At 45.5% G+C, this 19,605-nt stretch overlaps 1 protein-coding gene across 4 annotated transcripts in view; it reads left to right on the plus strand.

The window, feature by feature from the left end:
- Positions 1-19,605, plus strand: part of LOC105910890 (calcium/calmodulin-dependent 3',5'-cyclic nucleotide phosphodiesterase 1A-like) — a 64,240-nt gene that overhangs the window by 31,160 nt on the left and 13,475 nt on the right. For all 4 annotated transcript variants that reach the window (XM_031583545.2, XM_031583546.2, XM_031583544.2 and 1 more), the window contains exons 3-7: positions 12,217-12,330; positions 13,393-13,575; positions 14,098-14,164; positions 15,808-15,924; positions 16,645-16,785. In XM_031583545.2, coding sequence (XP_031439405.1) covers positions 12,217-12,330; positions 13,393-13,575; positions 14,098-14,164; positions 15,808-15,924; positions 16,645-16,785 — 622 coding nt within the window. The remainder of the gene's footprint in view (positions 1-12,216; positions 12,331-13,392; positions 13,576-14,097; positions 14,165-15,807; positions 15,925-16,644; positions 16,786-19,605) is intronic.

The following is a 19,605-nucleotide window of genomic DNA, read 5'->3' on the forward strand; positions in this document are numbered from 1 at the left end:
ATAAAGGTGGAGGCCAATGGTTCTGAGCCATGGACGTCAGTGAGGATTCAGCATGGGACTGCATTTTTTTCCTAATCAAACCCAATAGCTTACGTAGATCCAAATGGACTTTTTTAAAGCCAAAATCCCACAACACGACTTAAAAAAATCAGCCAGGATACTGTTGGGATTTGGAGAGGGATTTTCTTTAAAGGATTCCCTTTAATGAAATGTAATGGTATGTTGTCAAGGCGAGGTACGCTGTGCACTAAGCAGAACAGGACAACAGATAGTGCTGGTTATCCTCTCAGGGTATGTGATTATCCTCGCCTGGTCAAATGTAACTAGTGGAAAAGTTCCAAAAGCATGATCCAACACACTCCTCTCCTTTACACACACACACACACAAGGACACACACACACACACACACAGACACACACAGGCGTGCTATCAAAACACTCCAGACCAACTCAATCAAAATCCGAGTGTCAGCCTTGAGGTGGGATGCTAAGGTTGGTTGTGAGCCACACATCTGGGTAGATGGAGCCGCCCCCGACCCCCAGCACCTCCCACTCAGCAGGGAACAGAGTTGTGAACACGGAGGAAATGATCCAGTCGGCCCGACTCATCCCCTTCCCTGGCCGCGGTCGTGTAAGCGCCATCTCCTGTAATCTCTCCGTTGCAAGCCAGCGGCATGTTTTCAAAGATTATCCTCTGCAAAAGAGGGGGAAAAAACATGTTAGCAAATTAGGAGGCGGCTTCTACACTGTGTAAATCGTGACACTGTGTAAATCATGACACTGTGTAGATCGTGACACTGTGTAAATCATGACACTGTGTAAATCGTGACACTGTGTAAATCGTGACACTGTGTAAATCGACGTGAGCGCCTCTCGATCCTTGACTGTCTCCCTCTCTTTGTCTCTTCATCTCTCAGGGTCTTTCTTCTCTCTCTCCATTTCATCCCATTCCTTTTATCTTTCTCTCTTTCTGTCTCTCTTACTCTCTCACAGTCGGCATTCATGAAAGTTTTCTCATCTGGGATTCGTTCTGAACTTCAGAAGAATTTCAAAAGGCGAAATAGCAGTCTTAAGTCACCCAGAGTTTTCTTTAATGCAATTCCTCAAAAAAACACCAGATGCCCCACGGGGCCGCTCCATGTTAGAAGGGTTAAGGGCTGAATTTGTGAGAAATCGTTGGTGATTGCGTTCACATCAACGCTACAGACATCCTTGGATTTAAATAATTATAATAACAATAATTACGAGAATATTTGTATCATAAACAATTACGTTTCTCATTTATAGTCATGTGATGTCCTAAAATAAATAAAAGCACTACACGAACACTGCAAATGTAAGTGAATACATAAATAAGCACTAAACTCAATCGCGTGGATATAGCCATAGTGGAATAGAATGGACACATCTACATTCTGCAACAGTACCTCCACCTCTGCACGGGTGAAGTTAGGTCTGCGTTTACTCGACCAGTGCTCGCTTTCCGCTTTGACATGACTGTCGCTTTTGAGTTGCTTTCGCGTGGATTCGGTCAATTCTGACTGCACATGTCACTACGGTTGCGTGCCCTTATAAGGAGATGGCGGGGCGTGTATGTATGCAAATCCAGGTGCACGAGAACAAGCTTTCAATTTAAGAATCCTCATTCGGGGGAGCACAGCTGAGAACACTTCGGCTGCGTAAGAACACAACAGGTGTTCATTAATCAGGTGGAGGTCTTTTCTTACGATGGTCTTCCGAAGTCCATAAGAAAACATTACAGAAGAAACTTCAGAAAATGTTCGAGAATGAGGCCCATTCTTCTTTCTCTTTCTCTACCTTTCACCCCGCTTTGTGTGTGTGTGTGTGTGTGTGTGTGTGTGTGTGTCTGTGTTTGTCGAGTGCGGAATACCAGCGAGCAGCTGTGCCGAACCAGATGTGCCCCCTTGATGCCTCAGTGAACAATGACTGGCATTCAGAGATGGCATTTAACTCTGGTGTTCACAGATAAACACCCCCTCACCACACCAGGAAACAACTATTTAAACACTAACATATTCCCCCAAGTATGATCAGAACAGCTCACAAAAGCCTATTTGTTTAATATATAATTTTCGCAATATCTTATATATGCCTTACATCTGAGCCTATAATATTGAAAAATGTATTATGAATTAGATTGCGAATGTCTAGTATGCAGTAGTATAGTAGTGTAATTAAAGCTGCAATATGTTCTTTATATCATAAAAATTTTCTCAAAAGCCTAAATGTGCTCAAAAGCATAAATGTGCTCAAAAGCATCTCCTAATGTGGACCCAATGTCTCGGTGGGCCTCTGTAAGCCAGGCTCATTGAACAGTGAGGGCAGCATTTCAAAAATATTATCCTCTGAAGTTTGTCAGTGAGCCTTGGCCATCAACCAATCAGAGACTCAGAGAACTCAGCTTTCAGGGTGTCCGTCAAACGAGAGAAAACAAGCCATGAGCTTGGGCAGTTTGTGCAGTTGCTTGTTTGCAGTCTGTATGCATTTTCTAGTGAAGTGATTCAGTGATTGAGTGTTTTGGGGGGCATCTGTGAGTGTATGTGAGTCTGGTACATATATGTGGGTGTGCAAATGTGTGTGTGTACATTACAGTGTGAATGTGTGTATGCAGGTTTGTATATGCATGTGTATCCCTGAGCATTTGTGTATGTGTGTGTATGCGTGCACACACACGCAAGTGTGTGCGTTTGCTTTTCACCCTAATGTGAGAGGATTAGGCAGAGCGTGTGTGTGGTGCAGGATCGAGAGGCTGTGAGTTAATGCACTCTAAGCCAGCAGATAAGCCTTGGGGTTAGTGTATTACATGTCTCAAGTCCATTGTTCTGGGATTTCCAGCCAAGACTTAACATACAGCAGGCATCTCGGCCATAGGAAGCTTTCCCTCCCCACGATTAAGGAGGGTTTGTTTGTTTGTTTGTTTGTGTGTTTGTATTTGGTTTGTGACAGTAGGATCATGAGAGAGAGAGAAAGAGAGAGAGAGAGTGGGGAGAGAGAGAGAGGGGGGAGAGAGAGAGAGCGAGAGAAAGAGAGAGAGAGAGAGTAGTGCATAATCTCCCTCTTTGTCCTTCATCATTAATGAATGTTGTCACAATGACATTAACAAGTTCATTAAGACTGCAAATACGTGGAAAAGAGTGATGCAGAGAGCTTGTTCTCTATTGGTATCCTGCTATCCTTCTATCCTTCTTTCACTCCCTCTCACTGTCCTTATCACTCCTTCTCTCTCACCCTCCCTTTCTCATTCTGTCATATAATCTCTCTCTCTCTCTCTCTCACCAAACCTCGCTTCTATTTTCCTTCTGGTCCTCACAGGATCTCTCTCTCTATCTCTCTCTCTTTGTCTCTCTCTCTCACTCCTTCCCGCTCCTTCTCTCTCTCTCTCTTTCTCTCTCTCTCTCTCTCTGCATCCATCATCTTATTATCTCACTAATTGAGTGGTTAAATGAATCAGGGAGAGCAGGCCTTGTTATGCCTCTGTATATACAAGCCGGTGAATAATGGCTGCTCCTCCTGCAAGCTCGGCGTCTGTGCCTCTCTCGTACATCAAACAGGAGTTGGGAATCCAGCCACTGATAAGGTTGGAGATGGGAAGGGGGGGGGGGGTGGGGGATTTCTGGGATTTCTGGGATGATACCGCATTGAGGATCTATGTCACTCAAAGTCGGGAAATCCACTCGAAACTGCAAAGTCTGCGGTGGCCAGATGGACGGTGGAGATGGAGTGCGAGAGTGAGAGAGAGACAAGTGGGAGTTGAGCCGCGGACATCCTCCTTCGTCCATCACAAACATTGATCAGATCTATCTAAGGCTTTCAGTCAGACAGGAGAGGAGGAGGAAGAGATCATGCGAGTGGCGCCCCTCTCGTCAATTCCCACACTTTTTTTTCTTTTTCCACACCACACGCGCCAAGAGTAATTCTCCCAGAATCCAATTAGGCAGGAGTCTGAAGGGATTACGGCACCAGTTAGGCCTCCTCTTAGGGCTGAGATTAAAGAGTTTACGCCACGGCCACTTTCACCCTGCCGCCTCGTCACAGATGCCCATTTAGACTTCTGACGGACAGAGACACTCGCTCACGCGTGCCTCCCGTTCAGAGTTTCCCTCCTCCCCCCCCCCACCCTGCACCAATGCTCCAGTGGATTTCAAAAGGAAGCCTCTAATAGAGTGCAGTCGTCAGTGCTGAGAGTCCTGATGGCTGAGATGCGTGGCAGCTGAGAGAGCCGCAGGTAGCACAGAGCCGTAGTTTGGCGTCATCCACCTGCTACCTGTGGCCTACATCTGTCAGGCAGTGAGAGAGAAGATAGCAGCCTCTTCTGGGGTTTTTTTTCCTCCACCTTTTCGTCCTTGAGAAATCTGCAGGGCCAAACATCACCTCCTATCTCTCCATCTGAGCCAGCCGGGCTGACCGTGGGGGAGCCAAATTGGAGGGAATTGGCTGTTTATTCGTCCTCTTGCTCGCGTTCTGAGTGCAGATCAGGGGGGTTGAATGGAATGAGATGAGGCATCGAGGACACGGATGGCGTGAGGTCTGTCCTGGACGAACGTCTTGTCCCTACAAAATCATCGTTCTTGGGTCTAATTTAGCTTTGTGTCCCACCGGGCATCTCAATAGGACCGGTAATTGTGTGTGTGTGTGTGTGCGTGCGTGTGTGTGAAGTGGTGGGGTGGGCACAAATCCAGTAAGGGGCTGCGGCTTTTAGATTTAACCCCTGTGCCCCTCGCTGTGCCAACATCCCGTCAGCGCCGCATGCTCTCTCCACCCAGCGTGCCCTCACGTCGGCGAACCTCAGTGGGGCAGGAAGACATTCACGGTGCCCCCCTCCTGCTGCCACATATGTCCCCGTCCTGCCGGTGCCAAGCGTCTGACGCATTCCCCTGGGCCCGTGCCATCGCTTGCCACCTTCCTCACGGCCACAGGAACGCTGCGCCAGGAGAGGTGAGGTGAGGTGGGCACTTCCTCTGAGCCCAAAAGCTCCACCCCTCCCCACCCCACCCCACCCCCAAAACAGAACCTCACAAGGTCGCTAAAAATGGACGCCGCTCAGTCAGCAAAACAGCACCGCAATGTCGTCGACAAGACTTACAGAGGACAAGGCATGCAAGCACAGTTCCCCCCCCCCATGCTACAAGTATACATGTCAAATCCAGAATGAGCACTGCAGCCAGATTACATCGAGTGCACTAAGGGTCTGACATTTCCGTGATTGCATTCCATTTGCAGAGGACGCTACTGTGTCAAACACTAATCAACCCCTGCTCTGAAAAAGTTCTTCCTCGCTCCCCTGCTTCGGTGCGGGGCGAACATCTTTGTGAAGAGGCCACATTTCCTCTTCATTTGCGGCATGACTGGATGACACAAGTCTTTTTGTCATCCAGTTAGATTTTCATCATAACTAATCTGCCAACATGTTTACCCATAAACACTGATGACAGCAGTATGATGCATGGCCCTGAACAAAAATGCTAGCATCGCAATCAGCCCATCTGGTAGCGCTGCTAAATCTTACTTTAGAGCAGACAGACCGAGAGAGAGAGATAGAGAGAGAGAGAGAGAGAGTCTATGTGTGAGAGAGAGAGAAAGAGAGAGAGTGAGGAAGAGGAAAAGAGAGGAAGAGGGAGAGAGAGGAGAAAGAAGGCGTGTGTGTGAGAGAGAGAAAGAGAGAGGAAGAGAGAAAGGGAAAGCATTAGGAAGAGAAAGAGAGAGGAAGAGGGATAGATGGGAGAAAGAAAGCGTGTGTGTGAGAGAGGGAAAGAGACAGAGTAAGGAAGAGAGGAAGAGGGAGAGAGATGAGGAAGAGAGAGAGAAAGCATGAGGGAGAGAAAGAGAGAGGAAGAGAGAGAGGGGATAAAGTTTGGGTGACAGAGTTGTGTTTTGTCTTGCTGCGGGGCATCAGAGTGTGAAGGGACACGCGGCTCCCTCGTGGCTCTCCGTGAAACAGAGTGTCCGCTAACCTTGCGAGAGGCCATCCGAGAGAAAACATTGGAAGATGGGAGGGAAGGGAAGAGGAGAGAAGGCGAGAGAAAGAAAGAGAGAGACAGAAAGAGAGAAAGCAAGGGAGGGTGGCAGCCTGAAAGCCTGAGAGGTTGGCAGGGATGGACCGGGGGTGTAGTGGGGGTGCAGGGCCTGATGGAAGATAAGGAGGAAAGGGGAAAGTGAAGAGGGAGGGTGAGAGAAAGAATTAAATGTGACCTTGCCAAATCACAGAGGTGAGAGGAGAACAAGAATGTGGAGTGCAGCATGTTCCCCCCTCTCTCTCTCTCTCTCTCTCTCTCTCTCTCTCTCTCTCTCTCTCTCTTCATCTCTCACATCTTCCCCATGAGATGGTTCTTAATGGCATTTTCCTGTCTTTCAAGTGATCATGTGTCTGCCAAGCCCATCCTATCAGCTCTCTGAAGAGGCAGTATCTCAGTGAAACACCTTAGCACACCCAGCAATGTGCCCCGAGTGAACCTTATACCAGAGGAAGATTTTCCTGTTTGAAGATTTCAAAACAACCGTTGTGTGTCTGCAAGACAGACCCAGAGTATTTTTGAGTAGCACAATATAACCACACTATAAATTCACTTCCAACATGGCTGTTATCTGAAAGGGCTTTGGGTGCTATAATTATTTGGATTTTTTAGAAATTATGAACAGATCAAACTCTGCTATGTAATTGGTCATTTGTATATTTCATTTGGAATCCTTTTGTGCACTTGCTCTTTTTCGTTTGCTTACAGCACCTGTTCACCCTTTAGCCAACACTGCTGGCAAAGGCACCCACCTTAAAGGAAGAAGATGAATGTTCACCCAACACATACTTCCAATCTAGGAGTTATCCCTTTTAATAGCAAGTGCTATTTGTCAAGAACTGTCGGCAAACATGTTTGCTTTGGTGTGAATATTGACTCGGGGGGTCACCGACTCAATAACAATACGATTATACGGCTCCGTTTCCTTGGGAGAGTGGTGCAAAGGTCAGGCTCTTGCAGACTTTTAATCTACCATCTTGTTCTCATTCTGGCAGATTACAGAGAGAAACCGGGCTAGACTCGCTGGCTGGGTTTCGCTGGACAACAATGATTTGTATGCAAGGACAGGGGGGCTGGCAGGTAGCAATGGTAAGGTGTGTTCTGTTGCGGTGACGTCACCGAGTCGGTAATGGGGGGGGGGGAGTGAGGAGTGGGGAACAAAAGCTCCTGGCGTCTGAAAGGCAATCAGCAAGGCTCATCAGTGATGTACAGAACCCCCCCCCCCCCCCACGGCTCTCAGCAACCAGTAGGGACCCCTCAAGTGCCACCACTCTCACTGATCGATGCACGCCGAAAAGACATCTCTCACACACACACACACACACACACACACACACACACACACACACACAGGCGCAGTCATACAGAGAGTCGAACATGCACAGACAGATACACATACAGGTCACCCTTAGAGCAGACATTGAAGATAAACACACCACACATACACACATGCTCAGAGCATATACCACATGCGTGTATGCACACAATCACACACACATTTTGGACGATCAATAAAGCGTATCTTATCTTTTGCGATGAACTTCTAATCCTTACTCAAGAGCATCATCTTTGAAAGTACCCAGTCTACAGACAGAAAATGGGCTCTGGCAAGACCGACAACAAAACCGTAATTGGAAAACCAAAGTAAAACTATTAAAGTTAGATTGAGCAAAGTAGATTTTTATCTCAGTCTAGACACATTCCATGCATCTAAATTGTTTCATTCAAGGTGTTTTTGTGCATTTGGTAGATTTTTTTTCAAAGCCTGGAAATGTAAACAATGCAATCAATATGAAACAGAGAGACAAGACACCGAAATGGGATAAGAAAATACTGTTTATCATGCCATCAAAATTGTTGTTTCAGAGCATTTTGGTAATTTGTGGCAAGGCCAACAAATAATGATGTGATGGTACTTTCCCAGAATTACAAAAAGATATCTTCAAAATCCCTCGCCCAAAAAGGTAATCCTTGACATCCAGAGTAAAGCAAAGCATTTCTGGATAAAAGAAGGAAAAGAAGAAAATAATTCCCAGCAAGAAGACCTGATCAGGTGGTGCTTGGATTAAGACATCTTAAACTAGATTTTTTTTAAATCCAAATAGAGACAACTGCCTGATGCAAATTCTCCATAACAAATTTTGTCTGTTGGCGAGTCTTAATGAGGTTGCCCACTTCATTTGGTCACAGTATTATTTAAAAACAAATCAAATTATAGGCCAAGCTTACTCCTTCTTATTTCTGTTCTCCCCTAAACTAAATGGACTGTGGACTGCATCTATAAAGCGCTTTTTCACTCTTAGAGCACTCAACGCGCTTTACATATTAATGCCTCAGACATCTACCCATTCAAACACCAATGGGCTACTGTCTAAGGTGCCAACCTGCACATTGGGAGCGGTTGGGAAGCGGGAGTCGGGATCGAACCAACAACCTTCCGATTGCTGACTCCTACCTCCTGAACCACTCTTGCAAGTGTGCTTTCTCCGTTTAAAAAAACTGCCTGAAAATATCCCATCCTAATTCCTGTCCATGACACAATGCATTATGGGGGATGATGATGCCCATGATAAAACATATAATACGTCTGTAATGTACCCCTCACTAATCACATACCGTCTGTAATGTATCCCTCACTAAACACATACCAAACTAAACATATTTCCCCTTAGGCAAACTAGAAACTGTTTTCCATAACAAGTAGTAAATCTGACAATGGACACTTATTGAACATCCTGATGGACACTGATGTGGGCCTTCCTTTTTTCTAAGTGCCTGTCAGAAAAGCCCTTACGCTCCCATCAGGGAGAAGTCAGCTGCCGGGGTAGTCACCATGACAATCCGCCGCGTGGCTAACTGATTTTTCCCTCTTATCATTCCCGTTCAGCAAGGATTCCGGGAGGCCCTAATCCTTTAACAGAATTCCATTGGCATAATTGATCGCATGTTTGCCCGACGTTCCCCAAAGGCACCTTTGGCCATTCTTTAGCCGCTTCACCGATCACACTAACAATATTCACCTCTGCTGATGTCCACTGTTGTCTTTTGCTCTTGTGTGTGTTTTGACCTTCCCGCATATCAGTGATGAGTGTGTGGGTGTGTGTGTGTGTGTGTGTGTCTGTGTGTGTGTGTGTGTGTGTGTGTGTGTGTGTGTGTGTGTGTGTGTGTCTGTGTGTGTGTGCGTGTGTGTGTGTCTGTGTGTGCGAAAGAGAGGGAGAGAGACATTGTTTACATGAGATAAGGAGGGTATGTGGCTCACACAAGCAGTTGATGGTGTGTGTGTGTGCGTGTGTGTGTGTGTGCAGTTGATGGTGTGTGTGTGTGTGCAGTTGAGGGTGTGCGGTCAGAAATAGCTGATCGTGAGACCTGTGGCTCCTCAGTTCCATGGCAGGAGAGTGGACGCTTAAAACACGTCCTTATCATGTGGCCTGTTATGGATGAACAATGCATTGTTATAGAAACACACCCCCATACCCGCCCCCTGCCCCCAGCCCTCAACGCTGCCCTTGTCTGACACCCTACAGAGATGCCAAATAGGACTAAGCTATTCTTCACGCGAACCTAACTGGCATCAGAATTCCAACCAGTTTCAGTGTTTTCAGTATTCAGTATTTATTCAGCGACGACAACTTTAAAATGGAACCATTGAGTAGCAAATAGAGTTATGCTCTATTGGATTTTGCCCCGAAAACCTTTTAACACCCACCCACTTCTCAGTACAGTATCGTGAATGGTTCTTCAATAAGAACAGGAAATAGAAGGTTTTTAAAACTGTAGGATTAGCATTTCTCAGATGAGAGGATTAACTCCTGTTCAGTATTCCATGAGAGGTGTAAGTTGTGGCCATTTTCTCTAGATTCTCCTACTGCTCAAGTGATAGATGTCTGTGCTCAATTTCTCCATATTTTTTCTCACAGAGATGTAGAAGGTGCATATGGGGAAGATTAACCGAAATGAAATTAAAGATTCAACAAAAATGCTGGATGATAATTTGTCTTAGTCTTTGAAGCAGCAGTATGTAGCTATCCATTACTTTGTTCCTGCGTTTGAGTCATACCTGAACTCACCTTCACCTGAAACTCCCTTTAAATATAGCACTCAAACTGTGAAAAAAAATATACATCCCATAATTGCATTGTCCCTGGCTCTCTGTGTCCTGCTCATGAGAGGAAATGATCTATAAATAGATAGCGTGCTCAAATCCGTGGAGGCCTGGATTTGCGATTTCATTCTTCAGCTCATTTCTCTCCTCTTGTGTGCACCTTGTTTGGCCCTAGCAGCTGTGGCGGGAAGTGGGTCAAACCTGTCCCCATGTGTGCTTCTCTCTCTCCCTCTCTCTCTCTCTCTCTCTCTCTCTCTCTCTCCCATACTCCCCCAATGGTATGGTGCAGGCCAGGCTCTCTCTCTCCCTCTATCTCTCTCTCCCATACTCCCCCAATGGTATGGTGCAGTCCAGCCCATCAAACGGTTCGCTCCCAGATTGGCCCAGATCATCATGGTGCTGTGACCTCCACACGACGTCACCACAGACGTCAACAGATAGAGAGAGAGGAAGAGAGAAGGAGCTTCATGAATGTGTGTGTAACAAGAGCCTTGAGGTCAATGCTGTCTCTGAGTGACACACTCACACATACATACATACATACATACATACATACAGTACATACATACATACAAACACACATACACACACACACACACACACACAAACTCACACACACACACACACACACACACACACACACACACACACACACACACATACACACACACACACATACATACATACATACATACATACATACATACATACATACATACATAGGCACCCTGTGACCTGACACACTCATAGTCACAGACACATGTGTGACCCAACCACACACACACACACGGGCATGCTTGCATTCAGACAAATACACACACACTCTCATGCAAACTGTGGTGGACGCCAGACCAATACTGTGGGAGAAAACAGACGTGGTATTTAGGGACAGGGACAGAGTGAGCAGGAGAAAGAAAGGGAAAGTTCTAAGAGAGATTTAAGCATTAAGGATGTCTGTTCTAATCCCCAAAAGCTCAGGTCATATTCAATTTACCCCTTTAACCCTGAGCTTCAGGCCTTACTGTGGGTGGATGATGAAAAAAAATCTTATTCTCTCCCTTTCTGCTTAAAGCAGCCATTTCCTATCGAATGGGCAGGTGTTCTTCCCCCAGAATGGCCCCTCTGTCTATCTTTCTATCAAACAGTTTAATCTGTTAGACTCGAAACTGAAGTGCCGCTTTCACTTTGCCCCGAGTGCAGTATCCAAGCTGCTCAACTGAGGCCATCTCTTCCAGAAAGAAGCCCATTTTCTGTTCAAATGACTTGAAGTCATTTCTGCGTTCACCCTTTTGTCAGTGAAAGAGCCGTACATGATTTCACTCAGGCAGGGAAATAGAAGCGTCTTCAAAGGGGATTTCAACTCAGTGAGATTGGCAGCCCTATATCTGGCTGGGCTGTGTGTTGGCAGCTTGACTAGTGGGGTCATTTTGGAAGCGGACAGCCGGGTGTATGCATGACCGCACACATGAATAATCAGATCTAGTTAACGCTTTCCCCCTGCTCCTTGGGTCACCACAGATCATTTCAACTCTGTTCACACAGGAGCTCGTCTTTAATTAACGCTGCAATGGAAATAAATTGTGCCGGTGAATTTGTAATGATAAGGGTTTTTTTCTCACCAAAAAGGTCACTGAATTTTGTGTGGTTTTTAGTGATCCATGCTTTTCCCCTGACTGCTGTTACAAAACAGTTTTCTTATTACTCAGAAGGGATTGTGGCAGACAGATCAACTTATGGTGTTCAGTTTGTCTTAAAGGTTAAGAAACCTTCAGAGGGAGCGGTTGTGTTTATTGAACCACAAAGATGCTCACTACATATCAGAATGACATTTATGGCAAACTCACAGGCATTCAGTCATTTTCAGGAAATACCAGCATCATAACCAGGGATGTTTGCAGTTGCTGTGTATGAATTCGTATGCTTAATCTGTTCCAAACAGTTCCAAAAATTTCAGAAAGCGAAGTTTTCTGAACACTTACTGGGAAAGTGATCACTTACAGTACATCAACACGACTAGTGACAACCACTCTAATTCCTTTCTGACCTTTGACCTTTGACCTTTTGCGTTTGGTTTGGTTGCAGGTTGCGATGCCTGGTGAAGCAGTTAGAGAGGGGCGAGGCGTCCGTGGTGGACCTGAAGAAGAACCTGGAGTATGCCGCCACGGTCCTGGAGTCGGTGTACATCGAGGAGACGCGGTAAGGCTTTCTTCTGCCGTGGCCATGGCACCAGCTAATTACGGGCTGCAATTAGGCACTCTGCCAGCATTCGCCCAAAGGAGGTCTGCTTCTCTCTCTCTCTCCCGCTCTCTTTCCGCCCAAAGGAGGTCTGCTTCTCTCTCTCTCTCCCTCTCTCTTTCCGCCCAAAGGAGGTCTGCTTCTCTCTCTCTCTCTCTCCCTCTCTTTTTCCGCCCAAAGGAGGTCTGCTTCCTGGTGTTCAGAGAGGAAATGGACCAACTGGTCTGTTTCTATCTCTCTCTCTCCCCCTCTCTCTTTCCTCTGTTTCTCTCTCTCTCTCTCTCCCTCTGTCTTTCCGCTGTTTTTTTCTCTCTCCGTGCTATGCTTATTTGAGACACCACAGCAATCAAAATTTCAATCAAATAATCTGAAGCAGATCTATCTTTTCAGCTTTCCTAAGAATTGTGTATTCAGCGGTGATTGAAGATGCAGAATGGATGAGAGAATTATTGCATTTGCTTGACGTTGTTAGCTAACAGAGCCCCACTCGGATTGAATGTAATAAAGCTGATGTAATTACAATGCCCTTACCTCATGATGCTCAGACAGTGGTTCTCATAGTGACGACTGTTTTTGTTGTTGTTTACGCCACACAAAAAATAATGTACACTGCTTGAGCTGACGTATATGTGGCTTACCCCTTAAAATAAACACAAATAAATGCATATAGTACGTAAAGTACAGACATACAGGCCTACAGGAAAAGGGTGAACATATTGCAGTCAGACATGTGATGATAATGATCCCATATTATATTTTATTCATTGTGTATTACACACAAACACATACAAGCAAATCAGAAAATAAAGCTGCTCAGTATATTGTGCTCATACAGTATATAGCTCATACAATAATAATCATAATACCTTAGACTTATATAGCACTTTTCGAATTACCCAAAAACGCTTTAAATAGTATTTTTTTTCTTTATATAGTGAGATCTTCCTGAATAATGCTGAATTTCCCCTGCAGGACTTAAACCTGGTCAGTCTAACTTCCTGCCACCTGTCACCTGTCCCACAGGCGTCTGGTGGACACCGAAGATGAGCTCAGCGACATCCAGTCGGACTCCGTCCCGTCGGAGGTGCGTGATTGGCTGGCCGCCACCTTCACGCGTCAGATGGGGCTGATGCTCCGGCGGACGGAGGAGAAGCCACGCTTCCGCAGCATCGTGCACGCAGTGCAGGCTGGGATATTTGTTGAAAGGTGAGTCATTGTGCACATGCTACCATATATAACTACAGGAAATAAGAGGTGTCACACAGTCTCTGGTGTACGTTGTTGCACTAAACTGTTCTCTGTAACACAGTTAATAATCTGAGTACCCAGTATTTAACTTAATTACACCAAAATTTGAGCTGGATTCATTATCTTTTAATAAGTTCAATAAGCAGCATATTTGAGCTGAGTATATCTTGTTTCCTAATGCATGGGTTATCATTCTTCACACAAATGAATATGCTCTAGTAAGGTCAAGCGTAATCTTTCTACCACTAGCTACATAAATCCAAAATGGCCTCTTTTGGGAGAATCCAGCAAATCCACGAAAGGCAAAAATAATAATAAATACAGATAAAGACCTTAGAGCATCCTACCGATCCCTTTGCTGCTGCTTCTAGGGATGACCCTGAGTGCCCTTGAAATGCTAATTCCAAATGGCAATCTTCCGACCAATCAGAGGCCTTCCCGGCATCCTGTACACTGCTGTATGTTATCTCTCCCCAACAGAATGTACCGACGGACCTCCAACATGGTGGGACTAAGCTATCCTCCTAGCGTGATCACCGTTCTCAAGGTATTAAGACACTCGGCCATGGGCTCGGGTTGGGAGAGGCAGCGACCATGGTTGGGGGGTGGCGGGTGTGGGGATGGGGGGGATCAAGGGAAGGAATGGGAGGAGTGGGCCCTGAGGGACGGGAATCACTCTGAACCAACAGTGATAACAAAAAACATACATCAATCAGACACCCCACCCTGAAAACCAGTCACACAATGTAAACATATTGACATTGTATAGGAACGAATGGGATTGGATTGGAGATAGACCATGGCGAAGGCATGGCACTGAGCCTGTTGTGTGTGTTCACGAGCTGGATGTCTAAATGGCATGTTTCACGGCACGTGCAAGCGCACGGCACATATGACGGCCCGCTGGGGACGTGCTGGCAAGCCAGCAAGCGAGCGCTTGGGCCCGCGAACACAGCATCCGGTTTTTCAGTGTATGGGGGCCAAGCTGCATTGGATTACTACAGTATAGTGTCCAGCTTGACAAATGAGTCACAATATTAGCATGCTATTTATAGCTCCATCCGGAGTGCTTTGCACCCACCAGCAGAAGAGCAGAAGAGCAGCCACACCAGGACCAACATTGATCTCGCTCAGAAAAATAAGGCGCAAAATTTGCCAAGTCACAACAAAGCCATCGTGTCCTCGAGGCAAGCAGGTCTGACTGGCACCTTTCCCCAAAGAGCCGACCCATCTACCCCTGGTCTGATAATCTCCTGCATGGGATTGGCTGTTTCTCCCAGTGATGCATTCAGACATCTCCAGCAGGGCCCCTCCACACCCTCCACTCTCTCTCTTTCTCTTTCTCTCTCTCTGAATGTCTGAGTGGCCAATCTAGTGCCTCCATCACGCTCTCCCTATCTCTTTCTCTCTCTCTCTCTCTGTCTCTCTCTCTCTCTCTCTCTCTGTTTCTCTCTCTCTCCCTCATTGGCTGTCTCTGTGGCCGGGGGCTTTGTGTGCCCGGGCGGCGTGTCGAGCGCCAGGGACCGTGTGTCCGCTGCTCCGGAGCCTCACTCCCTCAGAGGGCCCCTCGGGGCGCGGCAGCGAGGCCCCCGCTCGCCCAGCGACAGAGATGGAAGGGCCGGGGAAAAACTTCCAATTTAAAGATTTAAATCTTTAATGCGCTGTAATTCAAACGCAGCCTCTGTGCCAGACGTGACAAAACTATACGCAACTCTAGAGGAATTTGAGAGTCGTAGGACAGGCAGAGAGGCAAAGGGTGAAGTGGAGGAAAGAGGAGGAGGGGGAGCGAGGGAGGAAAAAGAGAATAGAAAAAGAGAGTAATAGTTCCATAAATTGCCCATGACTGTACATTGCTGACATTCAGCTCCCCCTGTATCACTGCTGGAGTTCATTTTACGAGCCCAGTCGCTGCAAGCGAGAGATTAAACAACCGGCTAGTCATTGCACACAGAGGCCTTTATTTCCTCAGCTCCCTTCCTCTCCATCATTCTCCCTCCTTTCTGATGTTTCCTCTCGTTTCTTTTCTCTCTGTCCTTTTTTCTTCACGCTGTGGTATCTCTCAGCTCACAATACTGATGTCTATATAGTAAGCTATACAATTGTGGTCTACACCGGGTTCATTACTCTTACCCTTTCCTACGGTCTGCATCGTGAGCGAGAGAGTAATGTCCAGTTTCCTTCCGCTTTCAGCACGTGGACACGTGGACATTTGATGTGTTCGCTCTGAATGACGCAAGCGGAGAGCATGCACTGAAATTCATCTTTTACGAGCTGCTCACAAGATATGACTTAATCAACCGCTTCAAGGTAAGCCAGCAAAAGTCAATTTGCTCCTTTCCCACATGTATCCCACATCTCAACCTCAGGCACACGTAGGCATGTGAAATACGCTCTAGAACTGCAATCTCAATCACAGCAGACACTTGTATCAAAAGGTTTCCCCATGTCACCCTCTGACAGTCACTGCTACGTGACGAATAGCATAGCCCGTTTGAAGAGTGTCTTTAATAAAATGAGATGAAGGGAGCTGTGCTGACAGCACTCTACTGCTATTTCAAAAAGGAACATTTCTCTCCACGCCAGGTCATGCCATGAAAGCATACCAGCTGACTGCAGACCCACATGAGTGCTCTGTTCTGTTCTCAGATCCCCATCTCTGTTCTGTTTCTCAGATCCCCATCTCTGCACTGGTGTCCTTCGTTCTGTTCTGTTCTGTTCTCAGATCCCCATCTCTGCACTGGTGTCCTTCGTTCTGTTCTGTTCTGTTCTCAGATCCCCATCTCTGCACTGGTGTCCTTCGTTCTGTTCTGTTCTGTTTCTCAGATCCCCATCTCTGTTCTGTTCTGTTCTGTTTCTCAGATCCCCATCTCTGTTCTGTTCTGTTCTGTTCTGTTTCTCAGATCCTCATCTCTGTTCTGTTTCTCAGATCCTCATCTCTGTTCTGTTCTCAGATCCCCATCTCTGTTCTGTTCTCAGATCCCCATCTCTGTTCTGTTCTCAGATCCCCATCTCTGTTCTGTTTCTTAGATCCCCATCTCTGCACTGGTGTCCTTCGTAGAGGCGCTGGAGGTGGGCTACACCAAGCACAAGAACCCCTACCACAACCTGATGCACGCGGCAGACGTCACGCAGACCGTCCACTTCTTCATGCTGAAGTCTGGCATGGTGGTGAGTGACCAAATCATTATAATAATAATAAATAATATTTCATTTTATTTGTAACGCACTCTTCATTCAGAAGAATCTCAGAGTGCCAACATAGTAGAAACTAACTATAATAATAAAATAAAATAAGACTAGTTAACATAAGCATAATAGAAAACATAATAGAAGTGACAATTATGCAATGAGCTCATTGGATGAAATCAACCACATGACTCTGCATGGAATCAAGGAAGCCAATCGCTGAGCTAGCTCTAACGAGCCAATCGCTGAGCTAGCTCTAACGAGACCATTTGAACCATTTGACCAGCTGAACTGAACTGCTGAGGATAATGTGACTGAATGTGGGTTTGACCTAATGGTCTGCTGAAATAACTGACATTCCAGCCAATTATGGTCCATAATTGTCCATTAGCAACAGAGAGGTTTCTAACCAAAAAAAGATTTTTGTAGAGAACATTTTCCAACAGCGTGTACTAGGGAATGATAATATTGCCGTAATTGTATGTTTCGACATCTAAACATTCAAAATGTTGATTTTCAAAGCGTAATTGTGATCCTCAGCTCCTAATTGAAATTAGCCTGGGGTTGTGGTGTTCATGTGCTCTAGATCTTGTTAGATATTTCCTTTTAGTGTTTTCACTGTTATCCAATGCAAGTGTGCATATCAGTGATTCAAATCTGCATGGCTTCTCCTTTTGACAGCCAGATGGTCGGGCCAATTAGGGCTCTCTCTGACCCTTAGGGCCAGTGCCACATTGCACATCCCAGTGCAGCTCTTAATGGTTCATGAAGATGTTTGTGGGAAAATATTACCTTAACTTTGATTCTCTCAAATTCCCCAACCAAGATGGACCATGTTATATCTAGCTAGACATGGCTTAGAGACTTTTAGAGAGCATTTTAGACATTATTTTATGTGGCTTAAAATGTGAGTGCGTGTTTATTGGCTATAAGTTGTGGCTACTAGCTTTGTCAAACCAGGTTTGTTGTGCCTAAAACTGGCTCTGAGTTTCAAATATGATCAATTAAAGTAGGCCATATCCTGTATAATTGAATGATTACAATCACTAAGTCATTAAATGATTAAATGGTCACTGTGATTGCGGTCATCAGAATTCCCATTCCAAGCAACACAGACCTCTTTAGCTTTACACTATTTATAACAAGAACAACCCAGTAACATTGGCCACAGTTACAAGAACCGGACTTAAGTTCTAAAAAGCTGGCTATTCTTAGAGGAAAAAAACATCTGACGGACCCTGAGTAAATACTGGAACAGATGACAGAGGGCTCAGGATCACCCAAAACGGGAAGTACACAGAAATTGACTGTAATTTAGAACTGCTGAGAATACATTTGTTTTTACAAAGAACCAAGATGTTCCTATAAGAGTTGGTTGAAGCAGGTTAATATGAAATAATATTAAAACACTTGATAGTACTAAAACAGAACTGTAAAGGTTGTATGCAGTGCCTTTATCCAGATAATTAAATAACCTTTCTATGTGAAATGCCCTGATTAAAAGCGAACTGCCTATCAACTACAGGAGAATGTCAAATATCAGTGAGACTGTTCCAAATTTAAGACTCCCCTCCCCTAAATGTTACACAAGGCTCTCAACAAATAACTCAACTTTCATCTATGATAAAGTAAAAGTTCTGACTTAAGAAGTGCTTAGCTTTTAGATTGCATATATAAGATCTTGATTTATTTGACAGGGTATGCTCATGATCAAGACAAACACACACTTCATGAGCTATATCTATATAGTCAGCACTATAGAAGCTGTAGATCAGGACAGAGAGAGACCCCAGCATATAACAGCGACACTCATTGATTGCAAGGTAAACTTCCAGCTCATAGAAATCACATTCATGTCACTCAGAATGCGCTGGCCATTAACCCTCCAGTGATATGTTCGCATCAAATGGCTTTTGCATTGGAGAACAGGCCTTGAGGTAGACTCTGGGTGGGTGGCAGGCTGAGAGACCCAGTGTTTCTGAGCGTGGATGATTCAGGTGCTTTCGTAATGGTGAGGAGCAGCACATTGCGCTCATAAAACTGTCTTCACTCGGGTGTATGTCATTTGAGCCTCCTCTGTAGCGTCGATAAAACAAAGAGCCTGACATCATGACAGATTGTGTTATTCAGACTAGCGCCGCACATACATTTTCCCGTGGCTCAGCACAATCGCTTTTTTTCATCCAAGTGGTTCTGTTGTTTTCTTATTGAAGTGGTGGCTCACAGACTATTCGTATTTATTTGGCAGATGCTATTAACACCCAGGTGTCCGTAGCCAACGATGCTTTTAACAGCCCGACACACATTAGATACTGTATGTGTACATGAACGTATGTACATTTAAACAGCTTAAGAGTCCCTATCTGCTGCACCGGTGCAAAGTTGATGCAAGGATGAGGGAGTGTTTATTTTGTTTTGTATTCCCGCCATAAATAATTATTTGGGAAAGATAGACAAAAAATTACCATCTTCCCCTCTTTCATGTTGGTTGCCTAGTTGCCGTGAGCAACATGGCCAGCTGCAGCTTGTGGCTATGGCGATGTGGAAGGAGAGAGTCCTGAGCCATTCAAATAATCATATCAAAGTCTGGGACGGAGAGAGGTAGGAGAGGAAAATCCATTCCTCTTGCTAAGTCAATCCTGAGAGTCCACAGAATTCACCAATGGGGTCTTTAAATGGACTGATGGAATGCGACGAGCGCAAATGTTTCAGAACACAGCCTTTACGTCGACCAACGTGTACATTCTATTTAATAACAGATATTTATAATAATATGTGTACTGACACACCCATATCTTGTTG

This window comes from Clupea harengus, chromosome 17, assembly GCF_900700415.2.
Source record: "Clupea harengus chromosome 17, Ch_v2.0.2, whole genome shotgun sequence".
NCBI lineage: Eukaryota > Metazoa > Chordata > Actinopteri > Clupeiformes > Clupeidae > Clupea > Clupea harengus.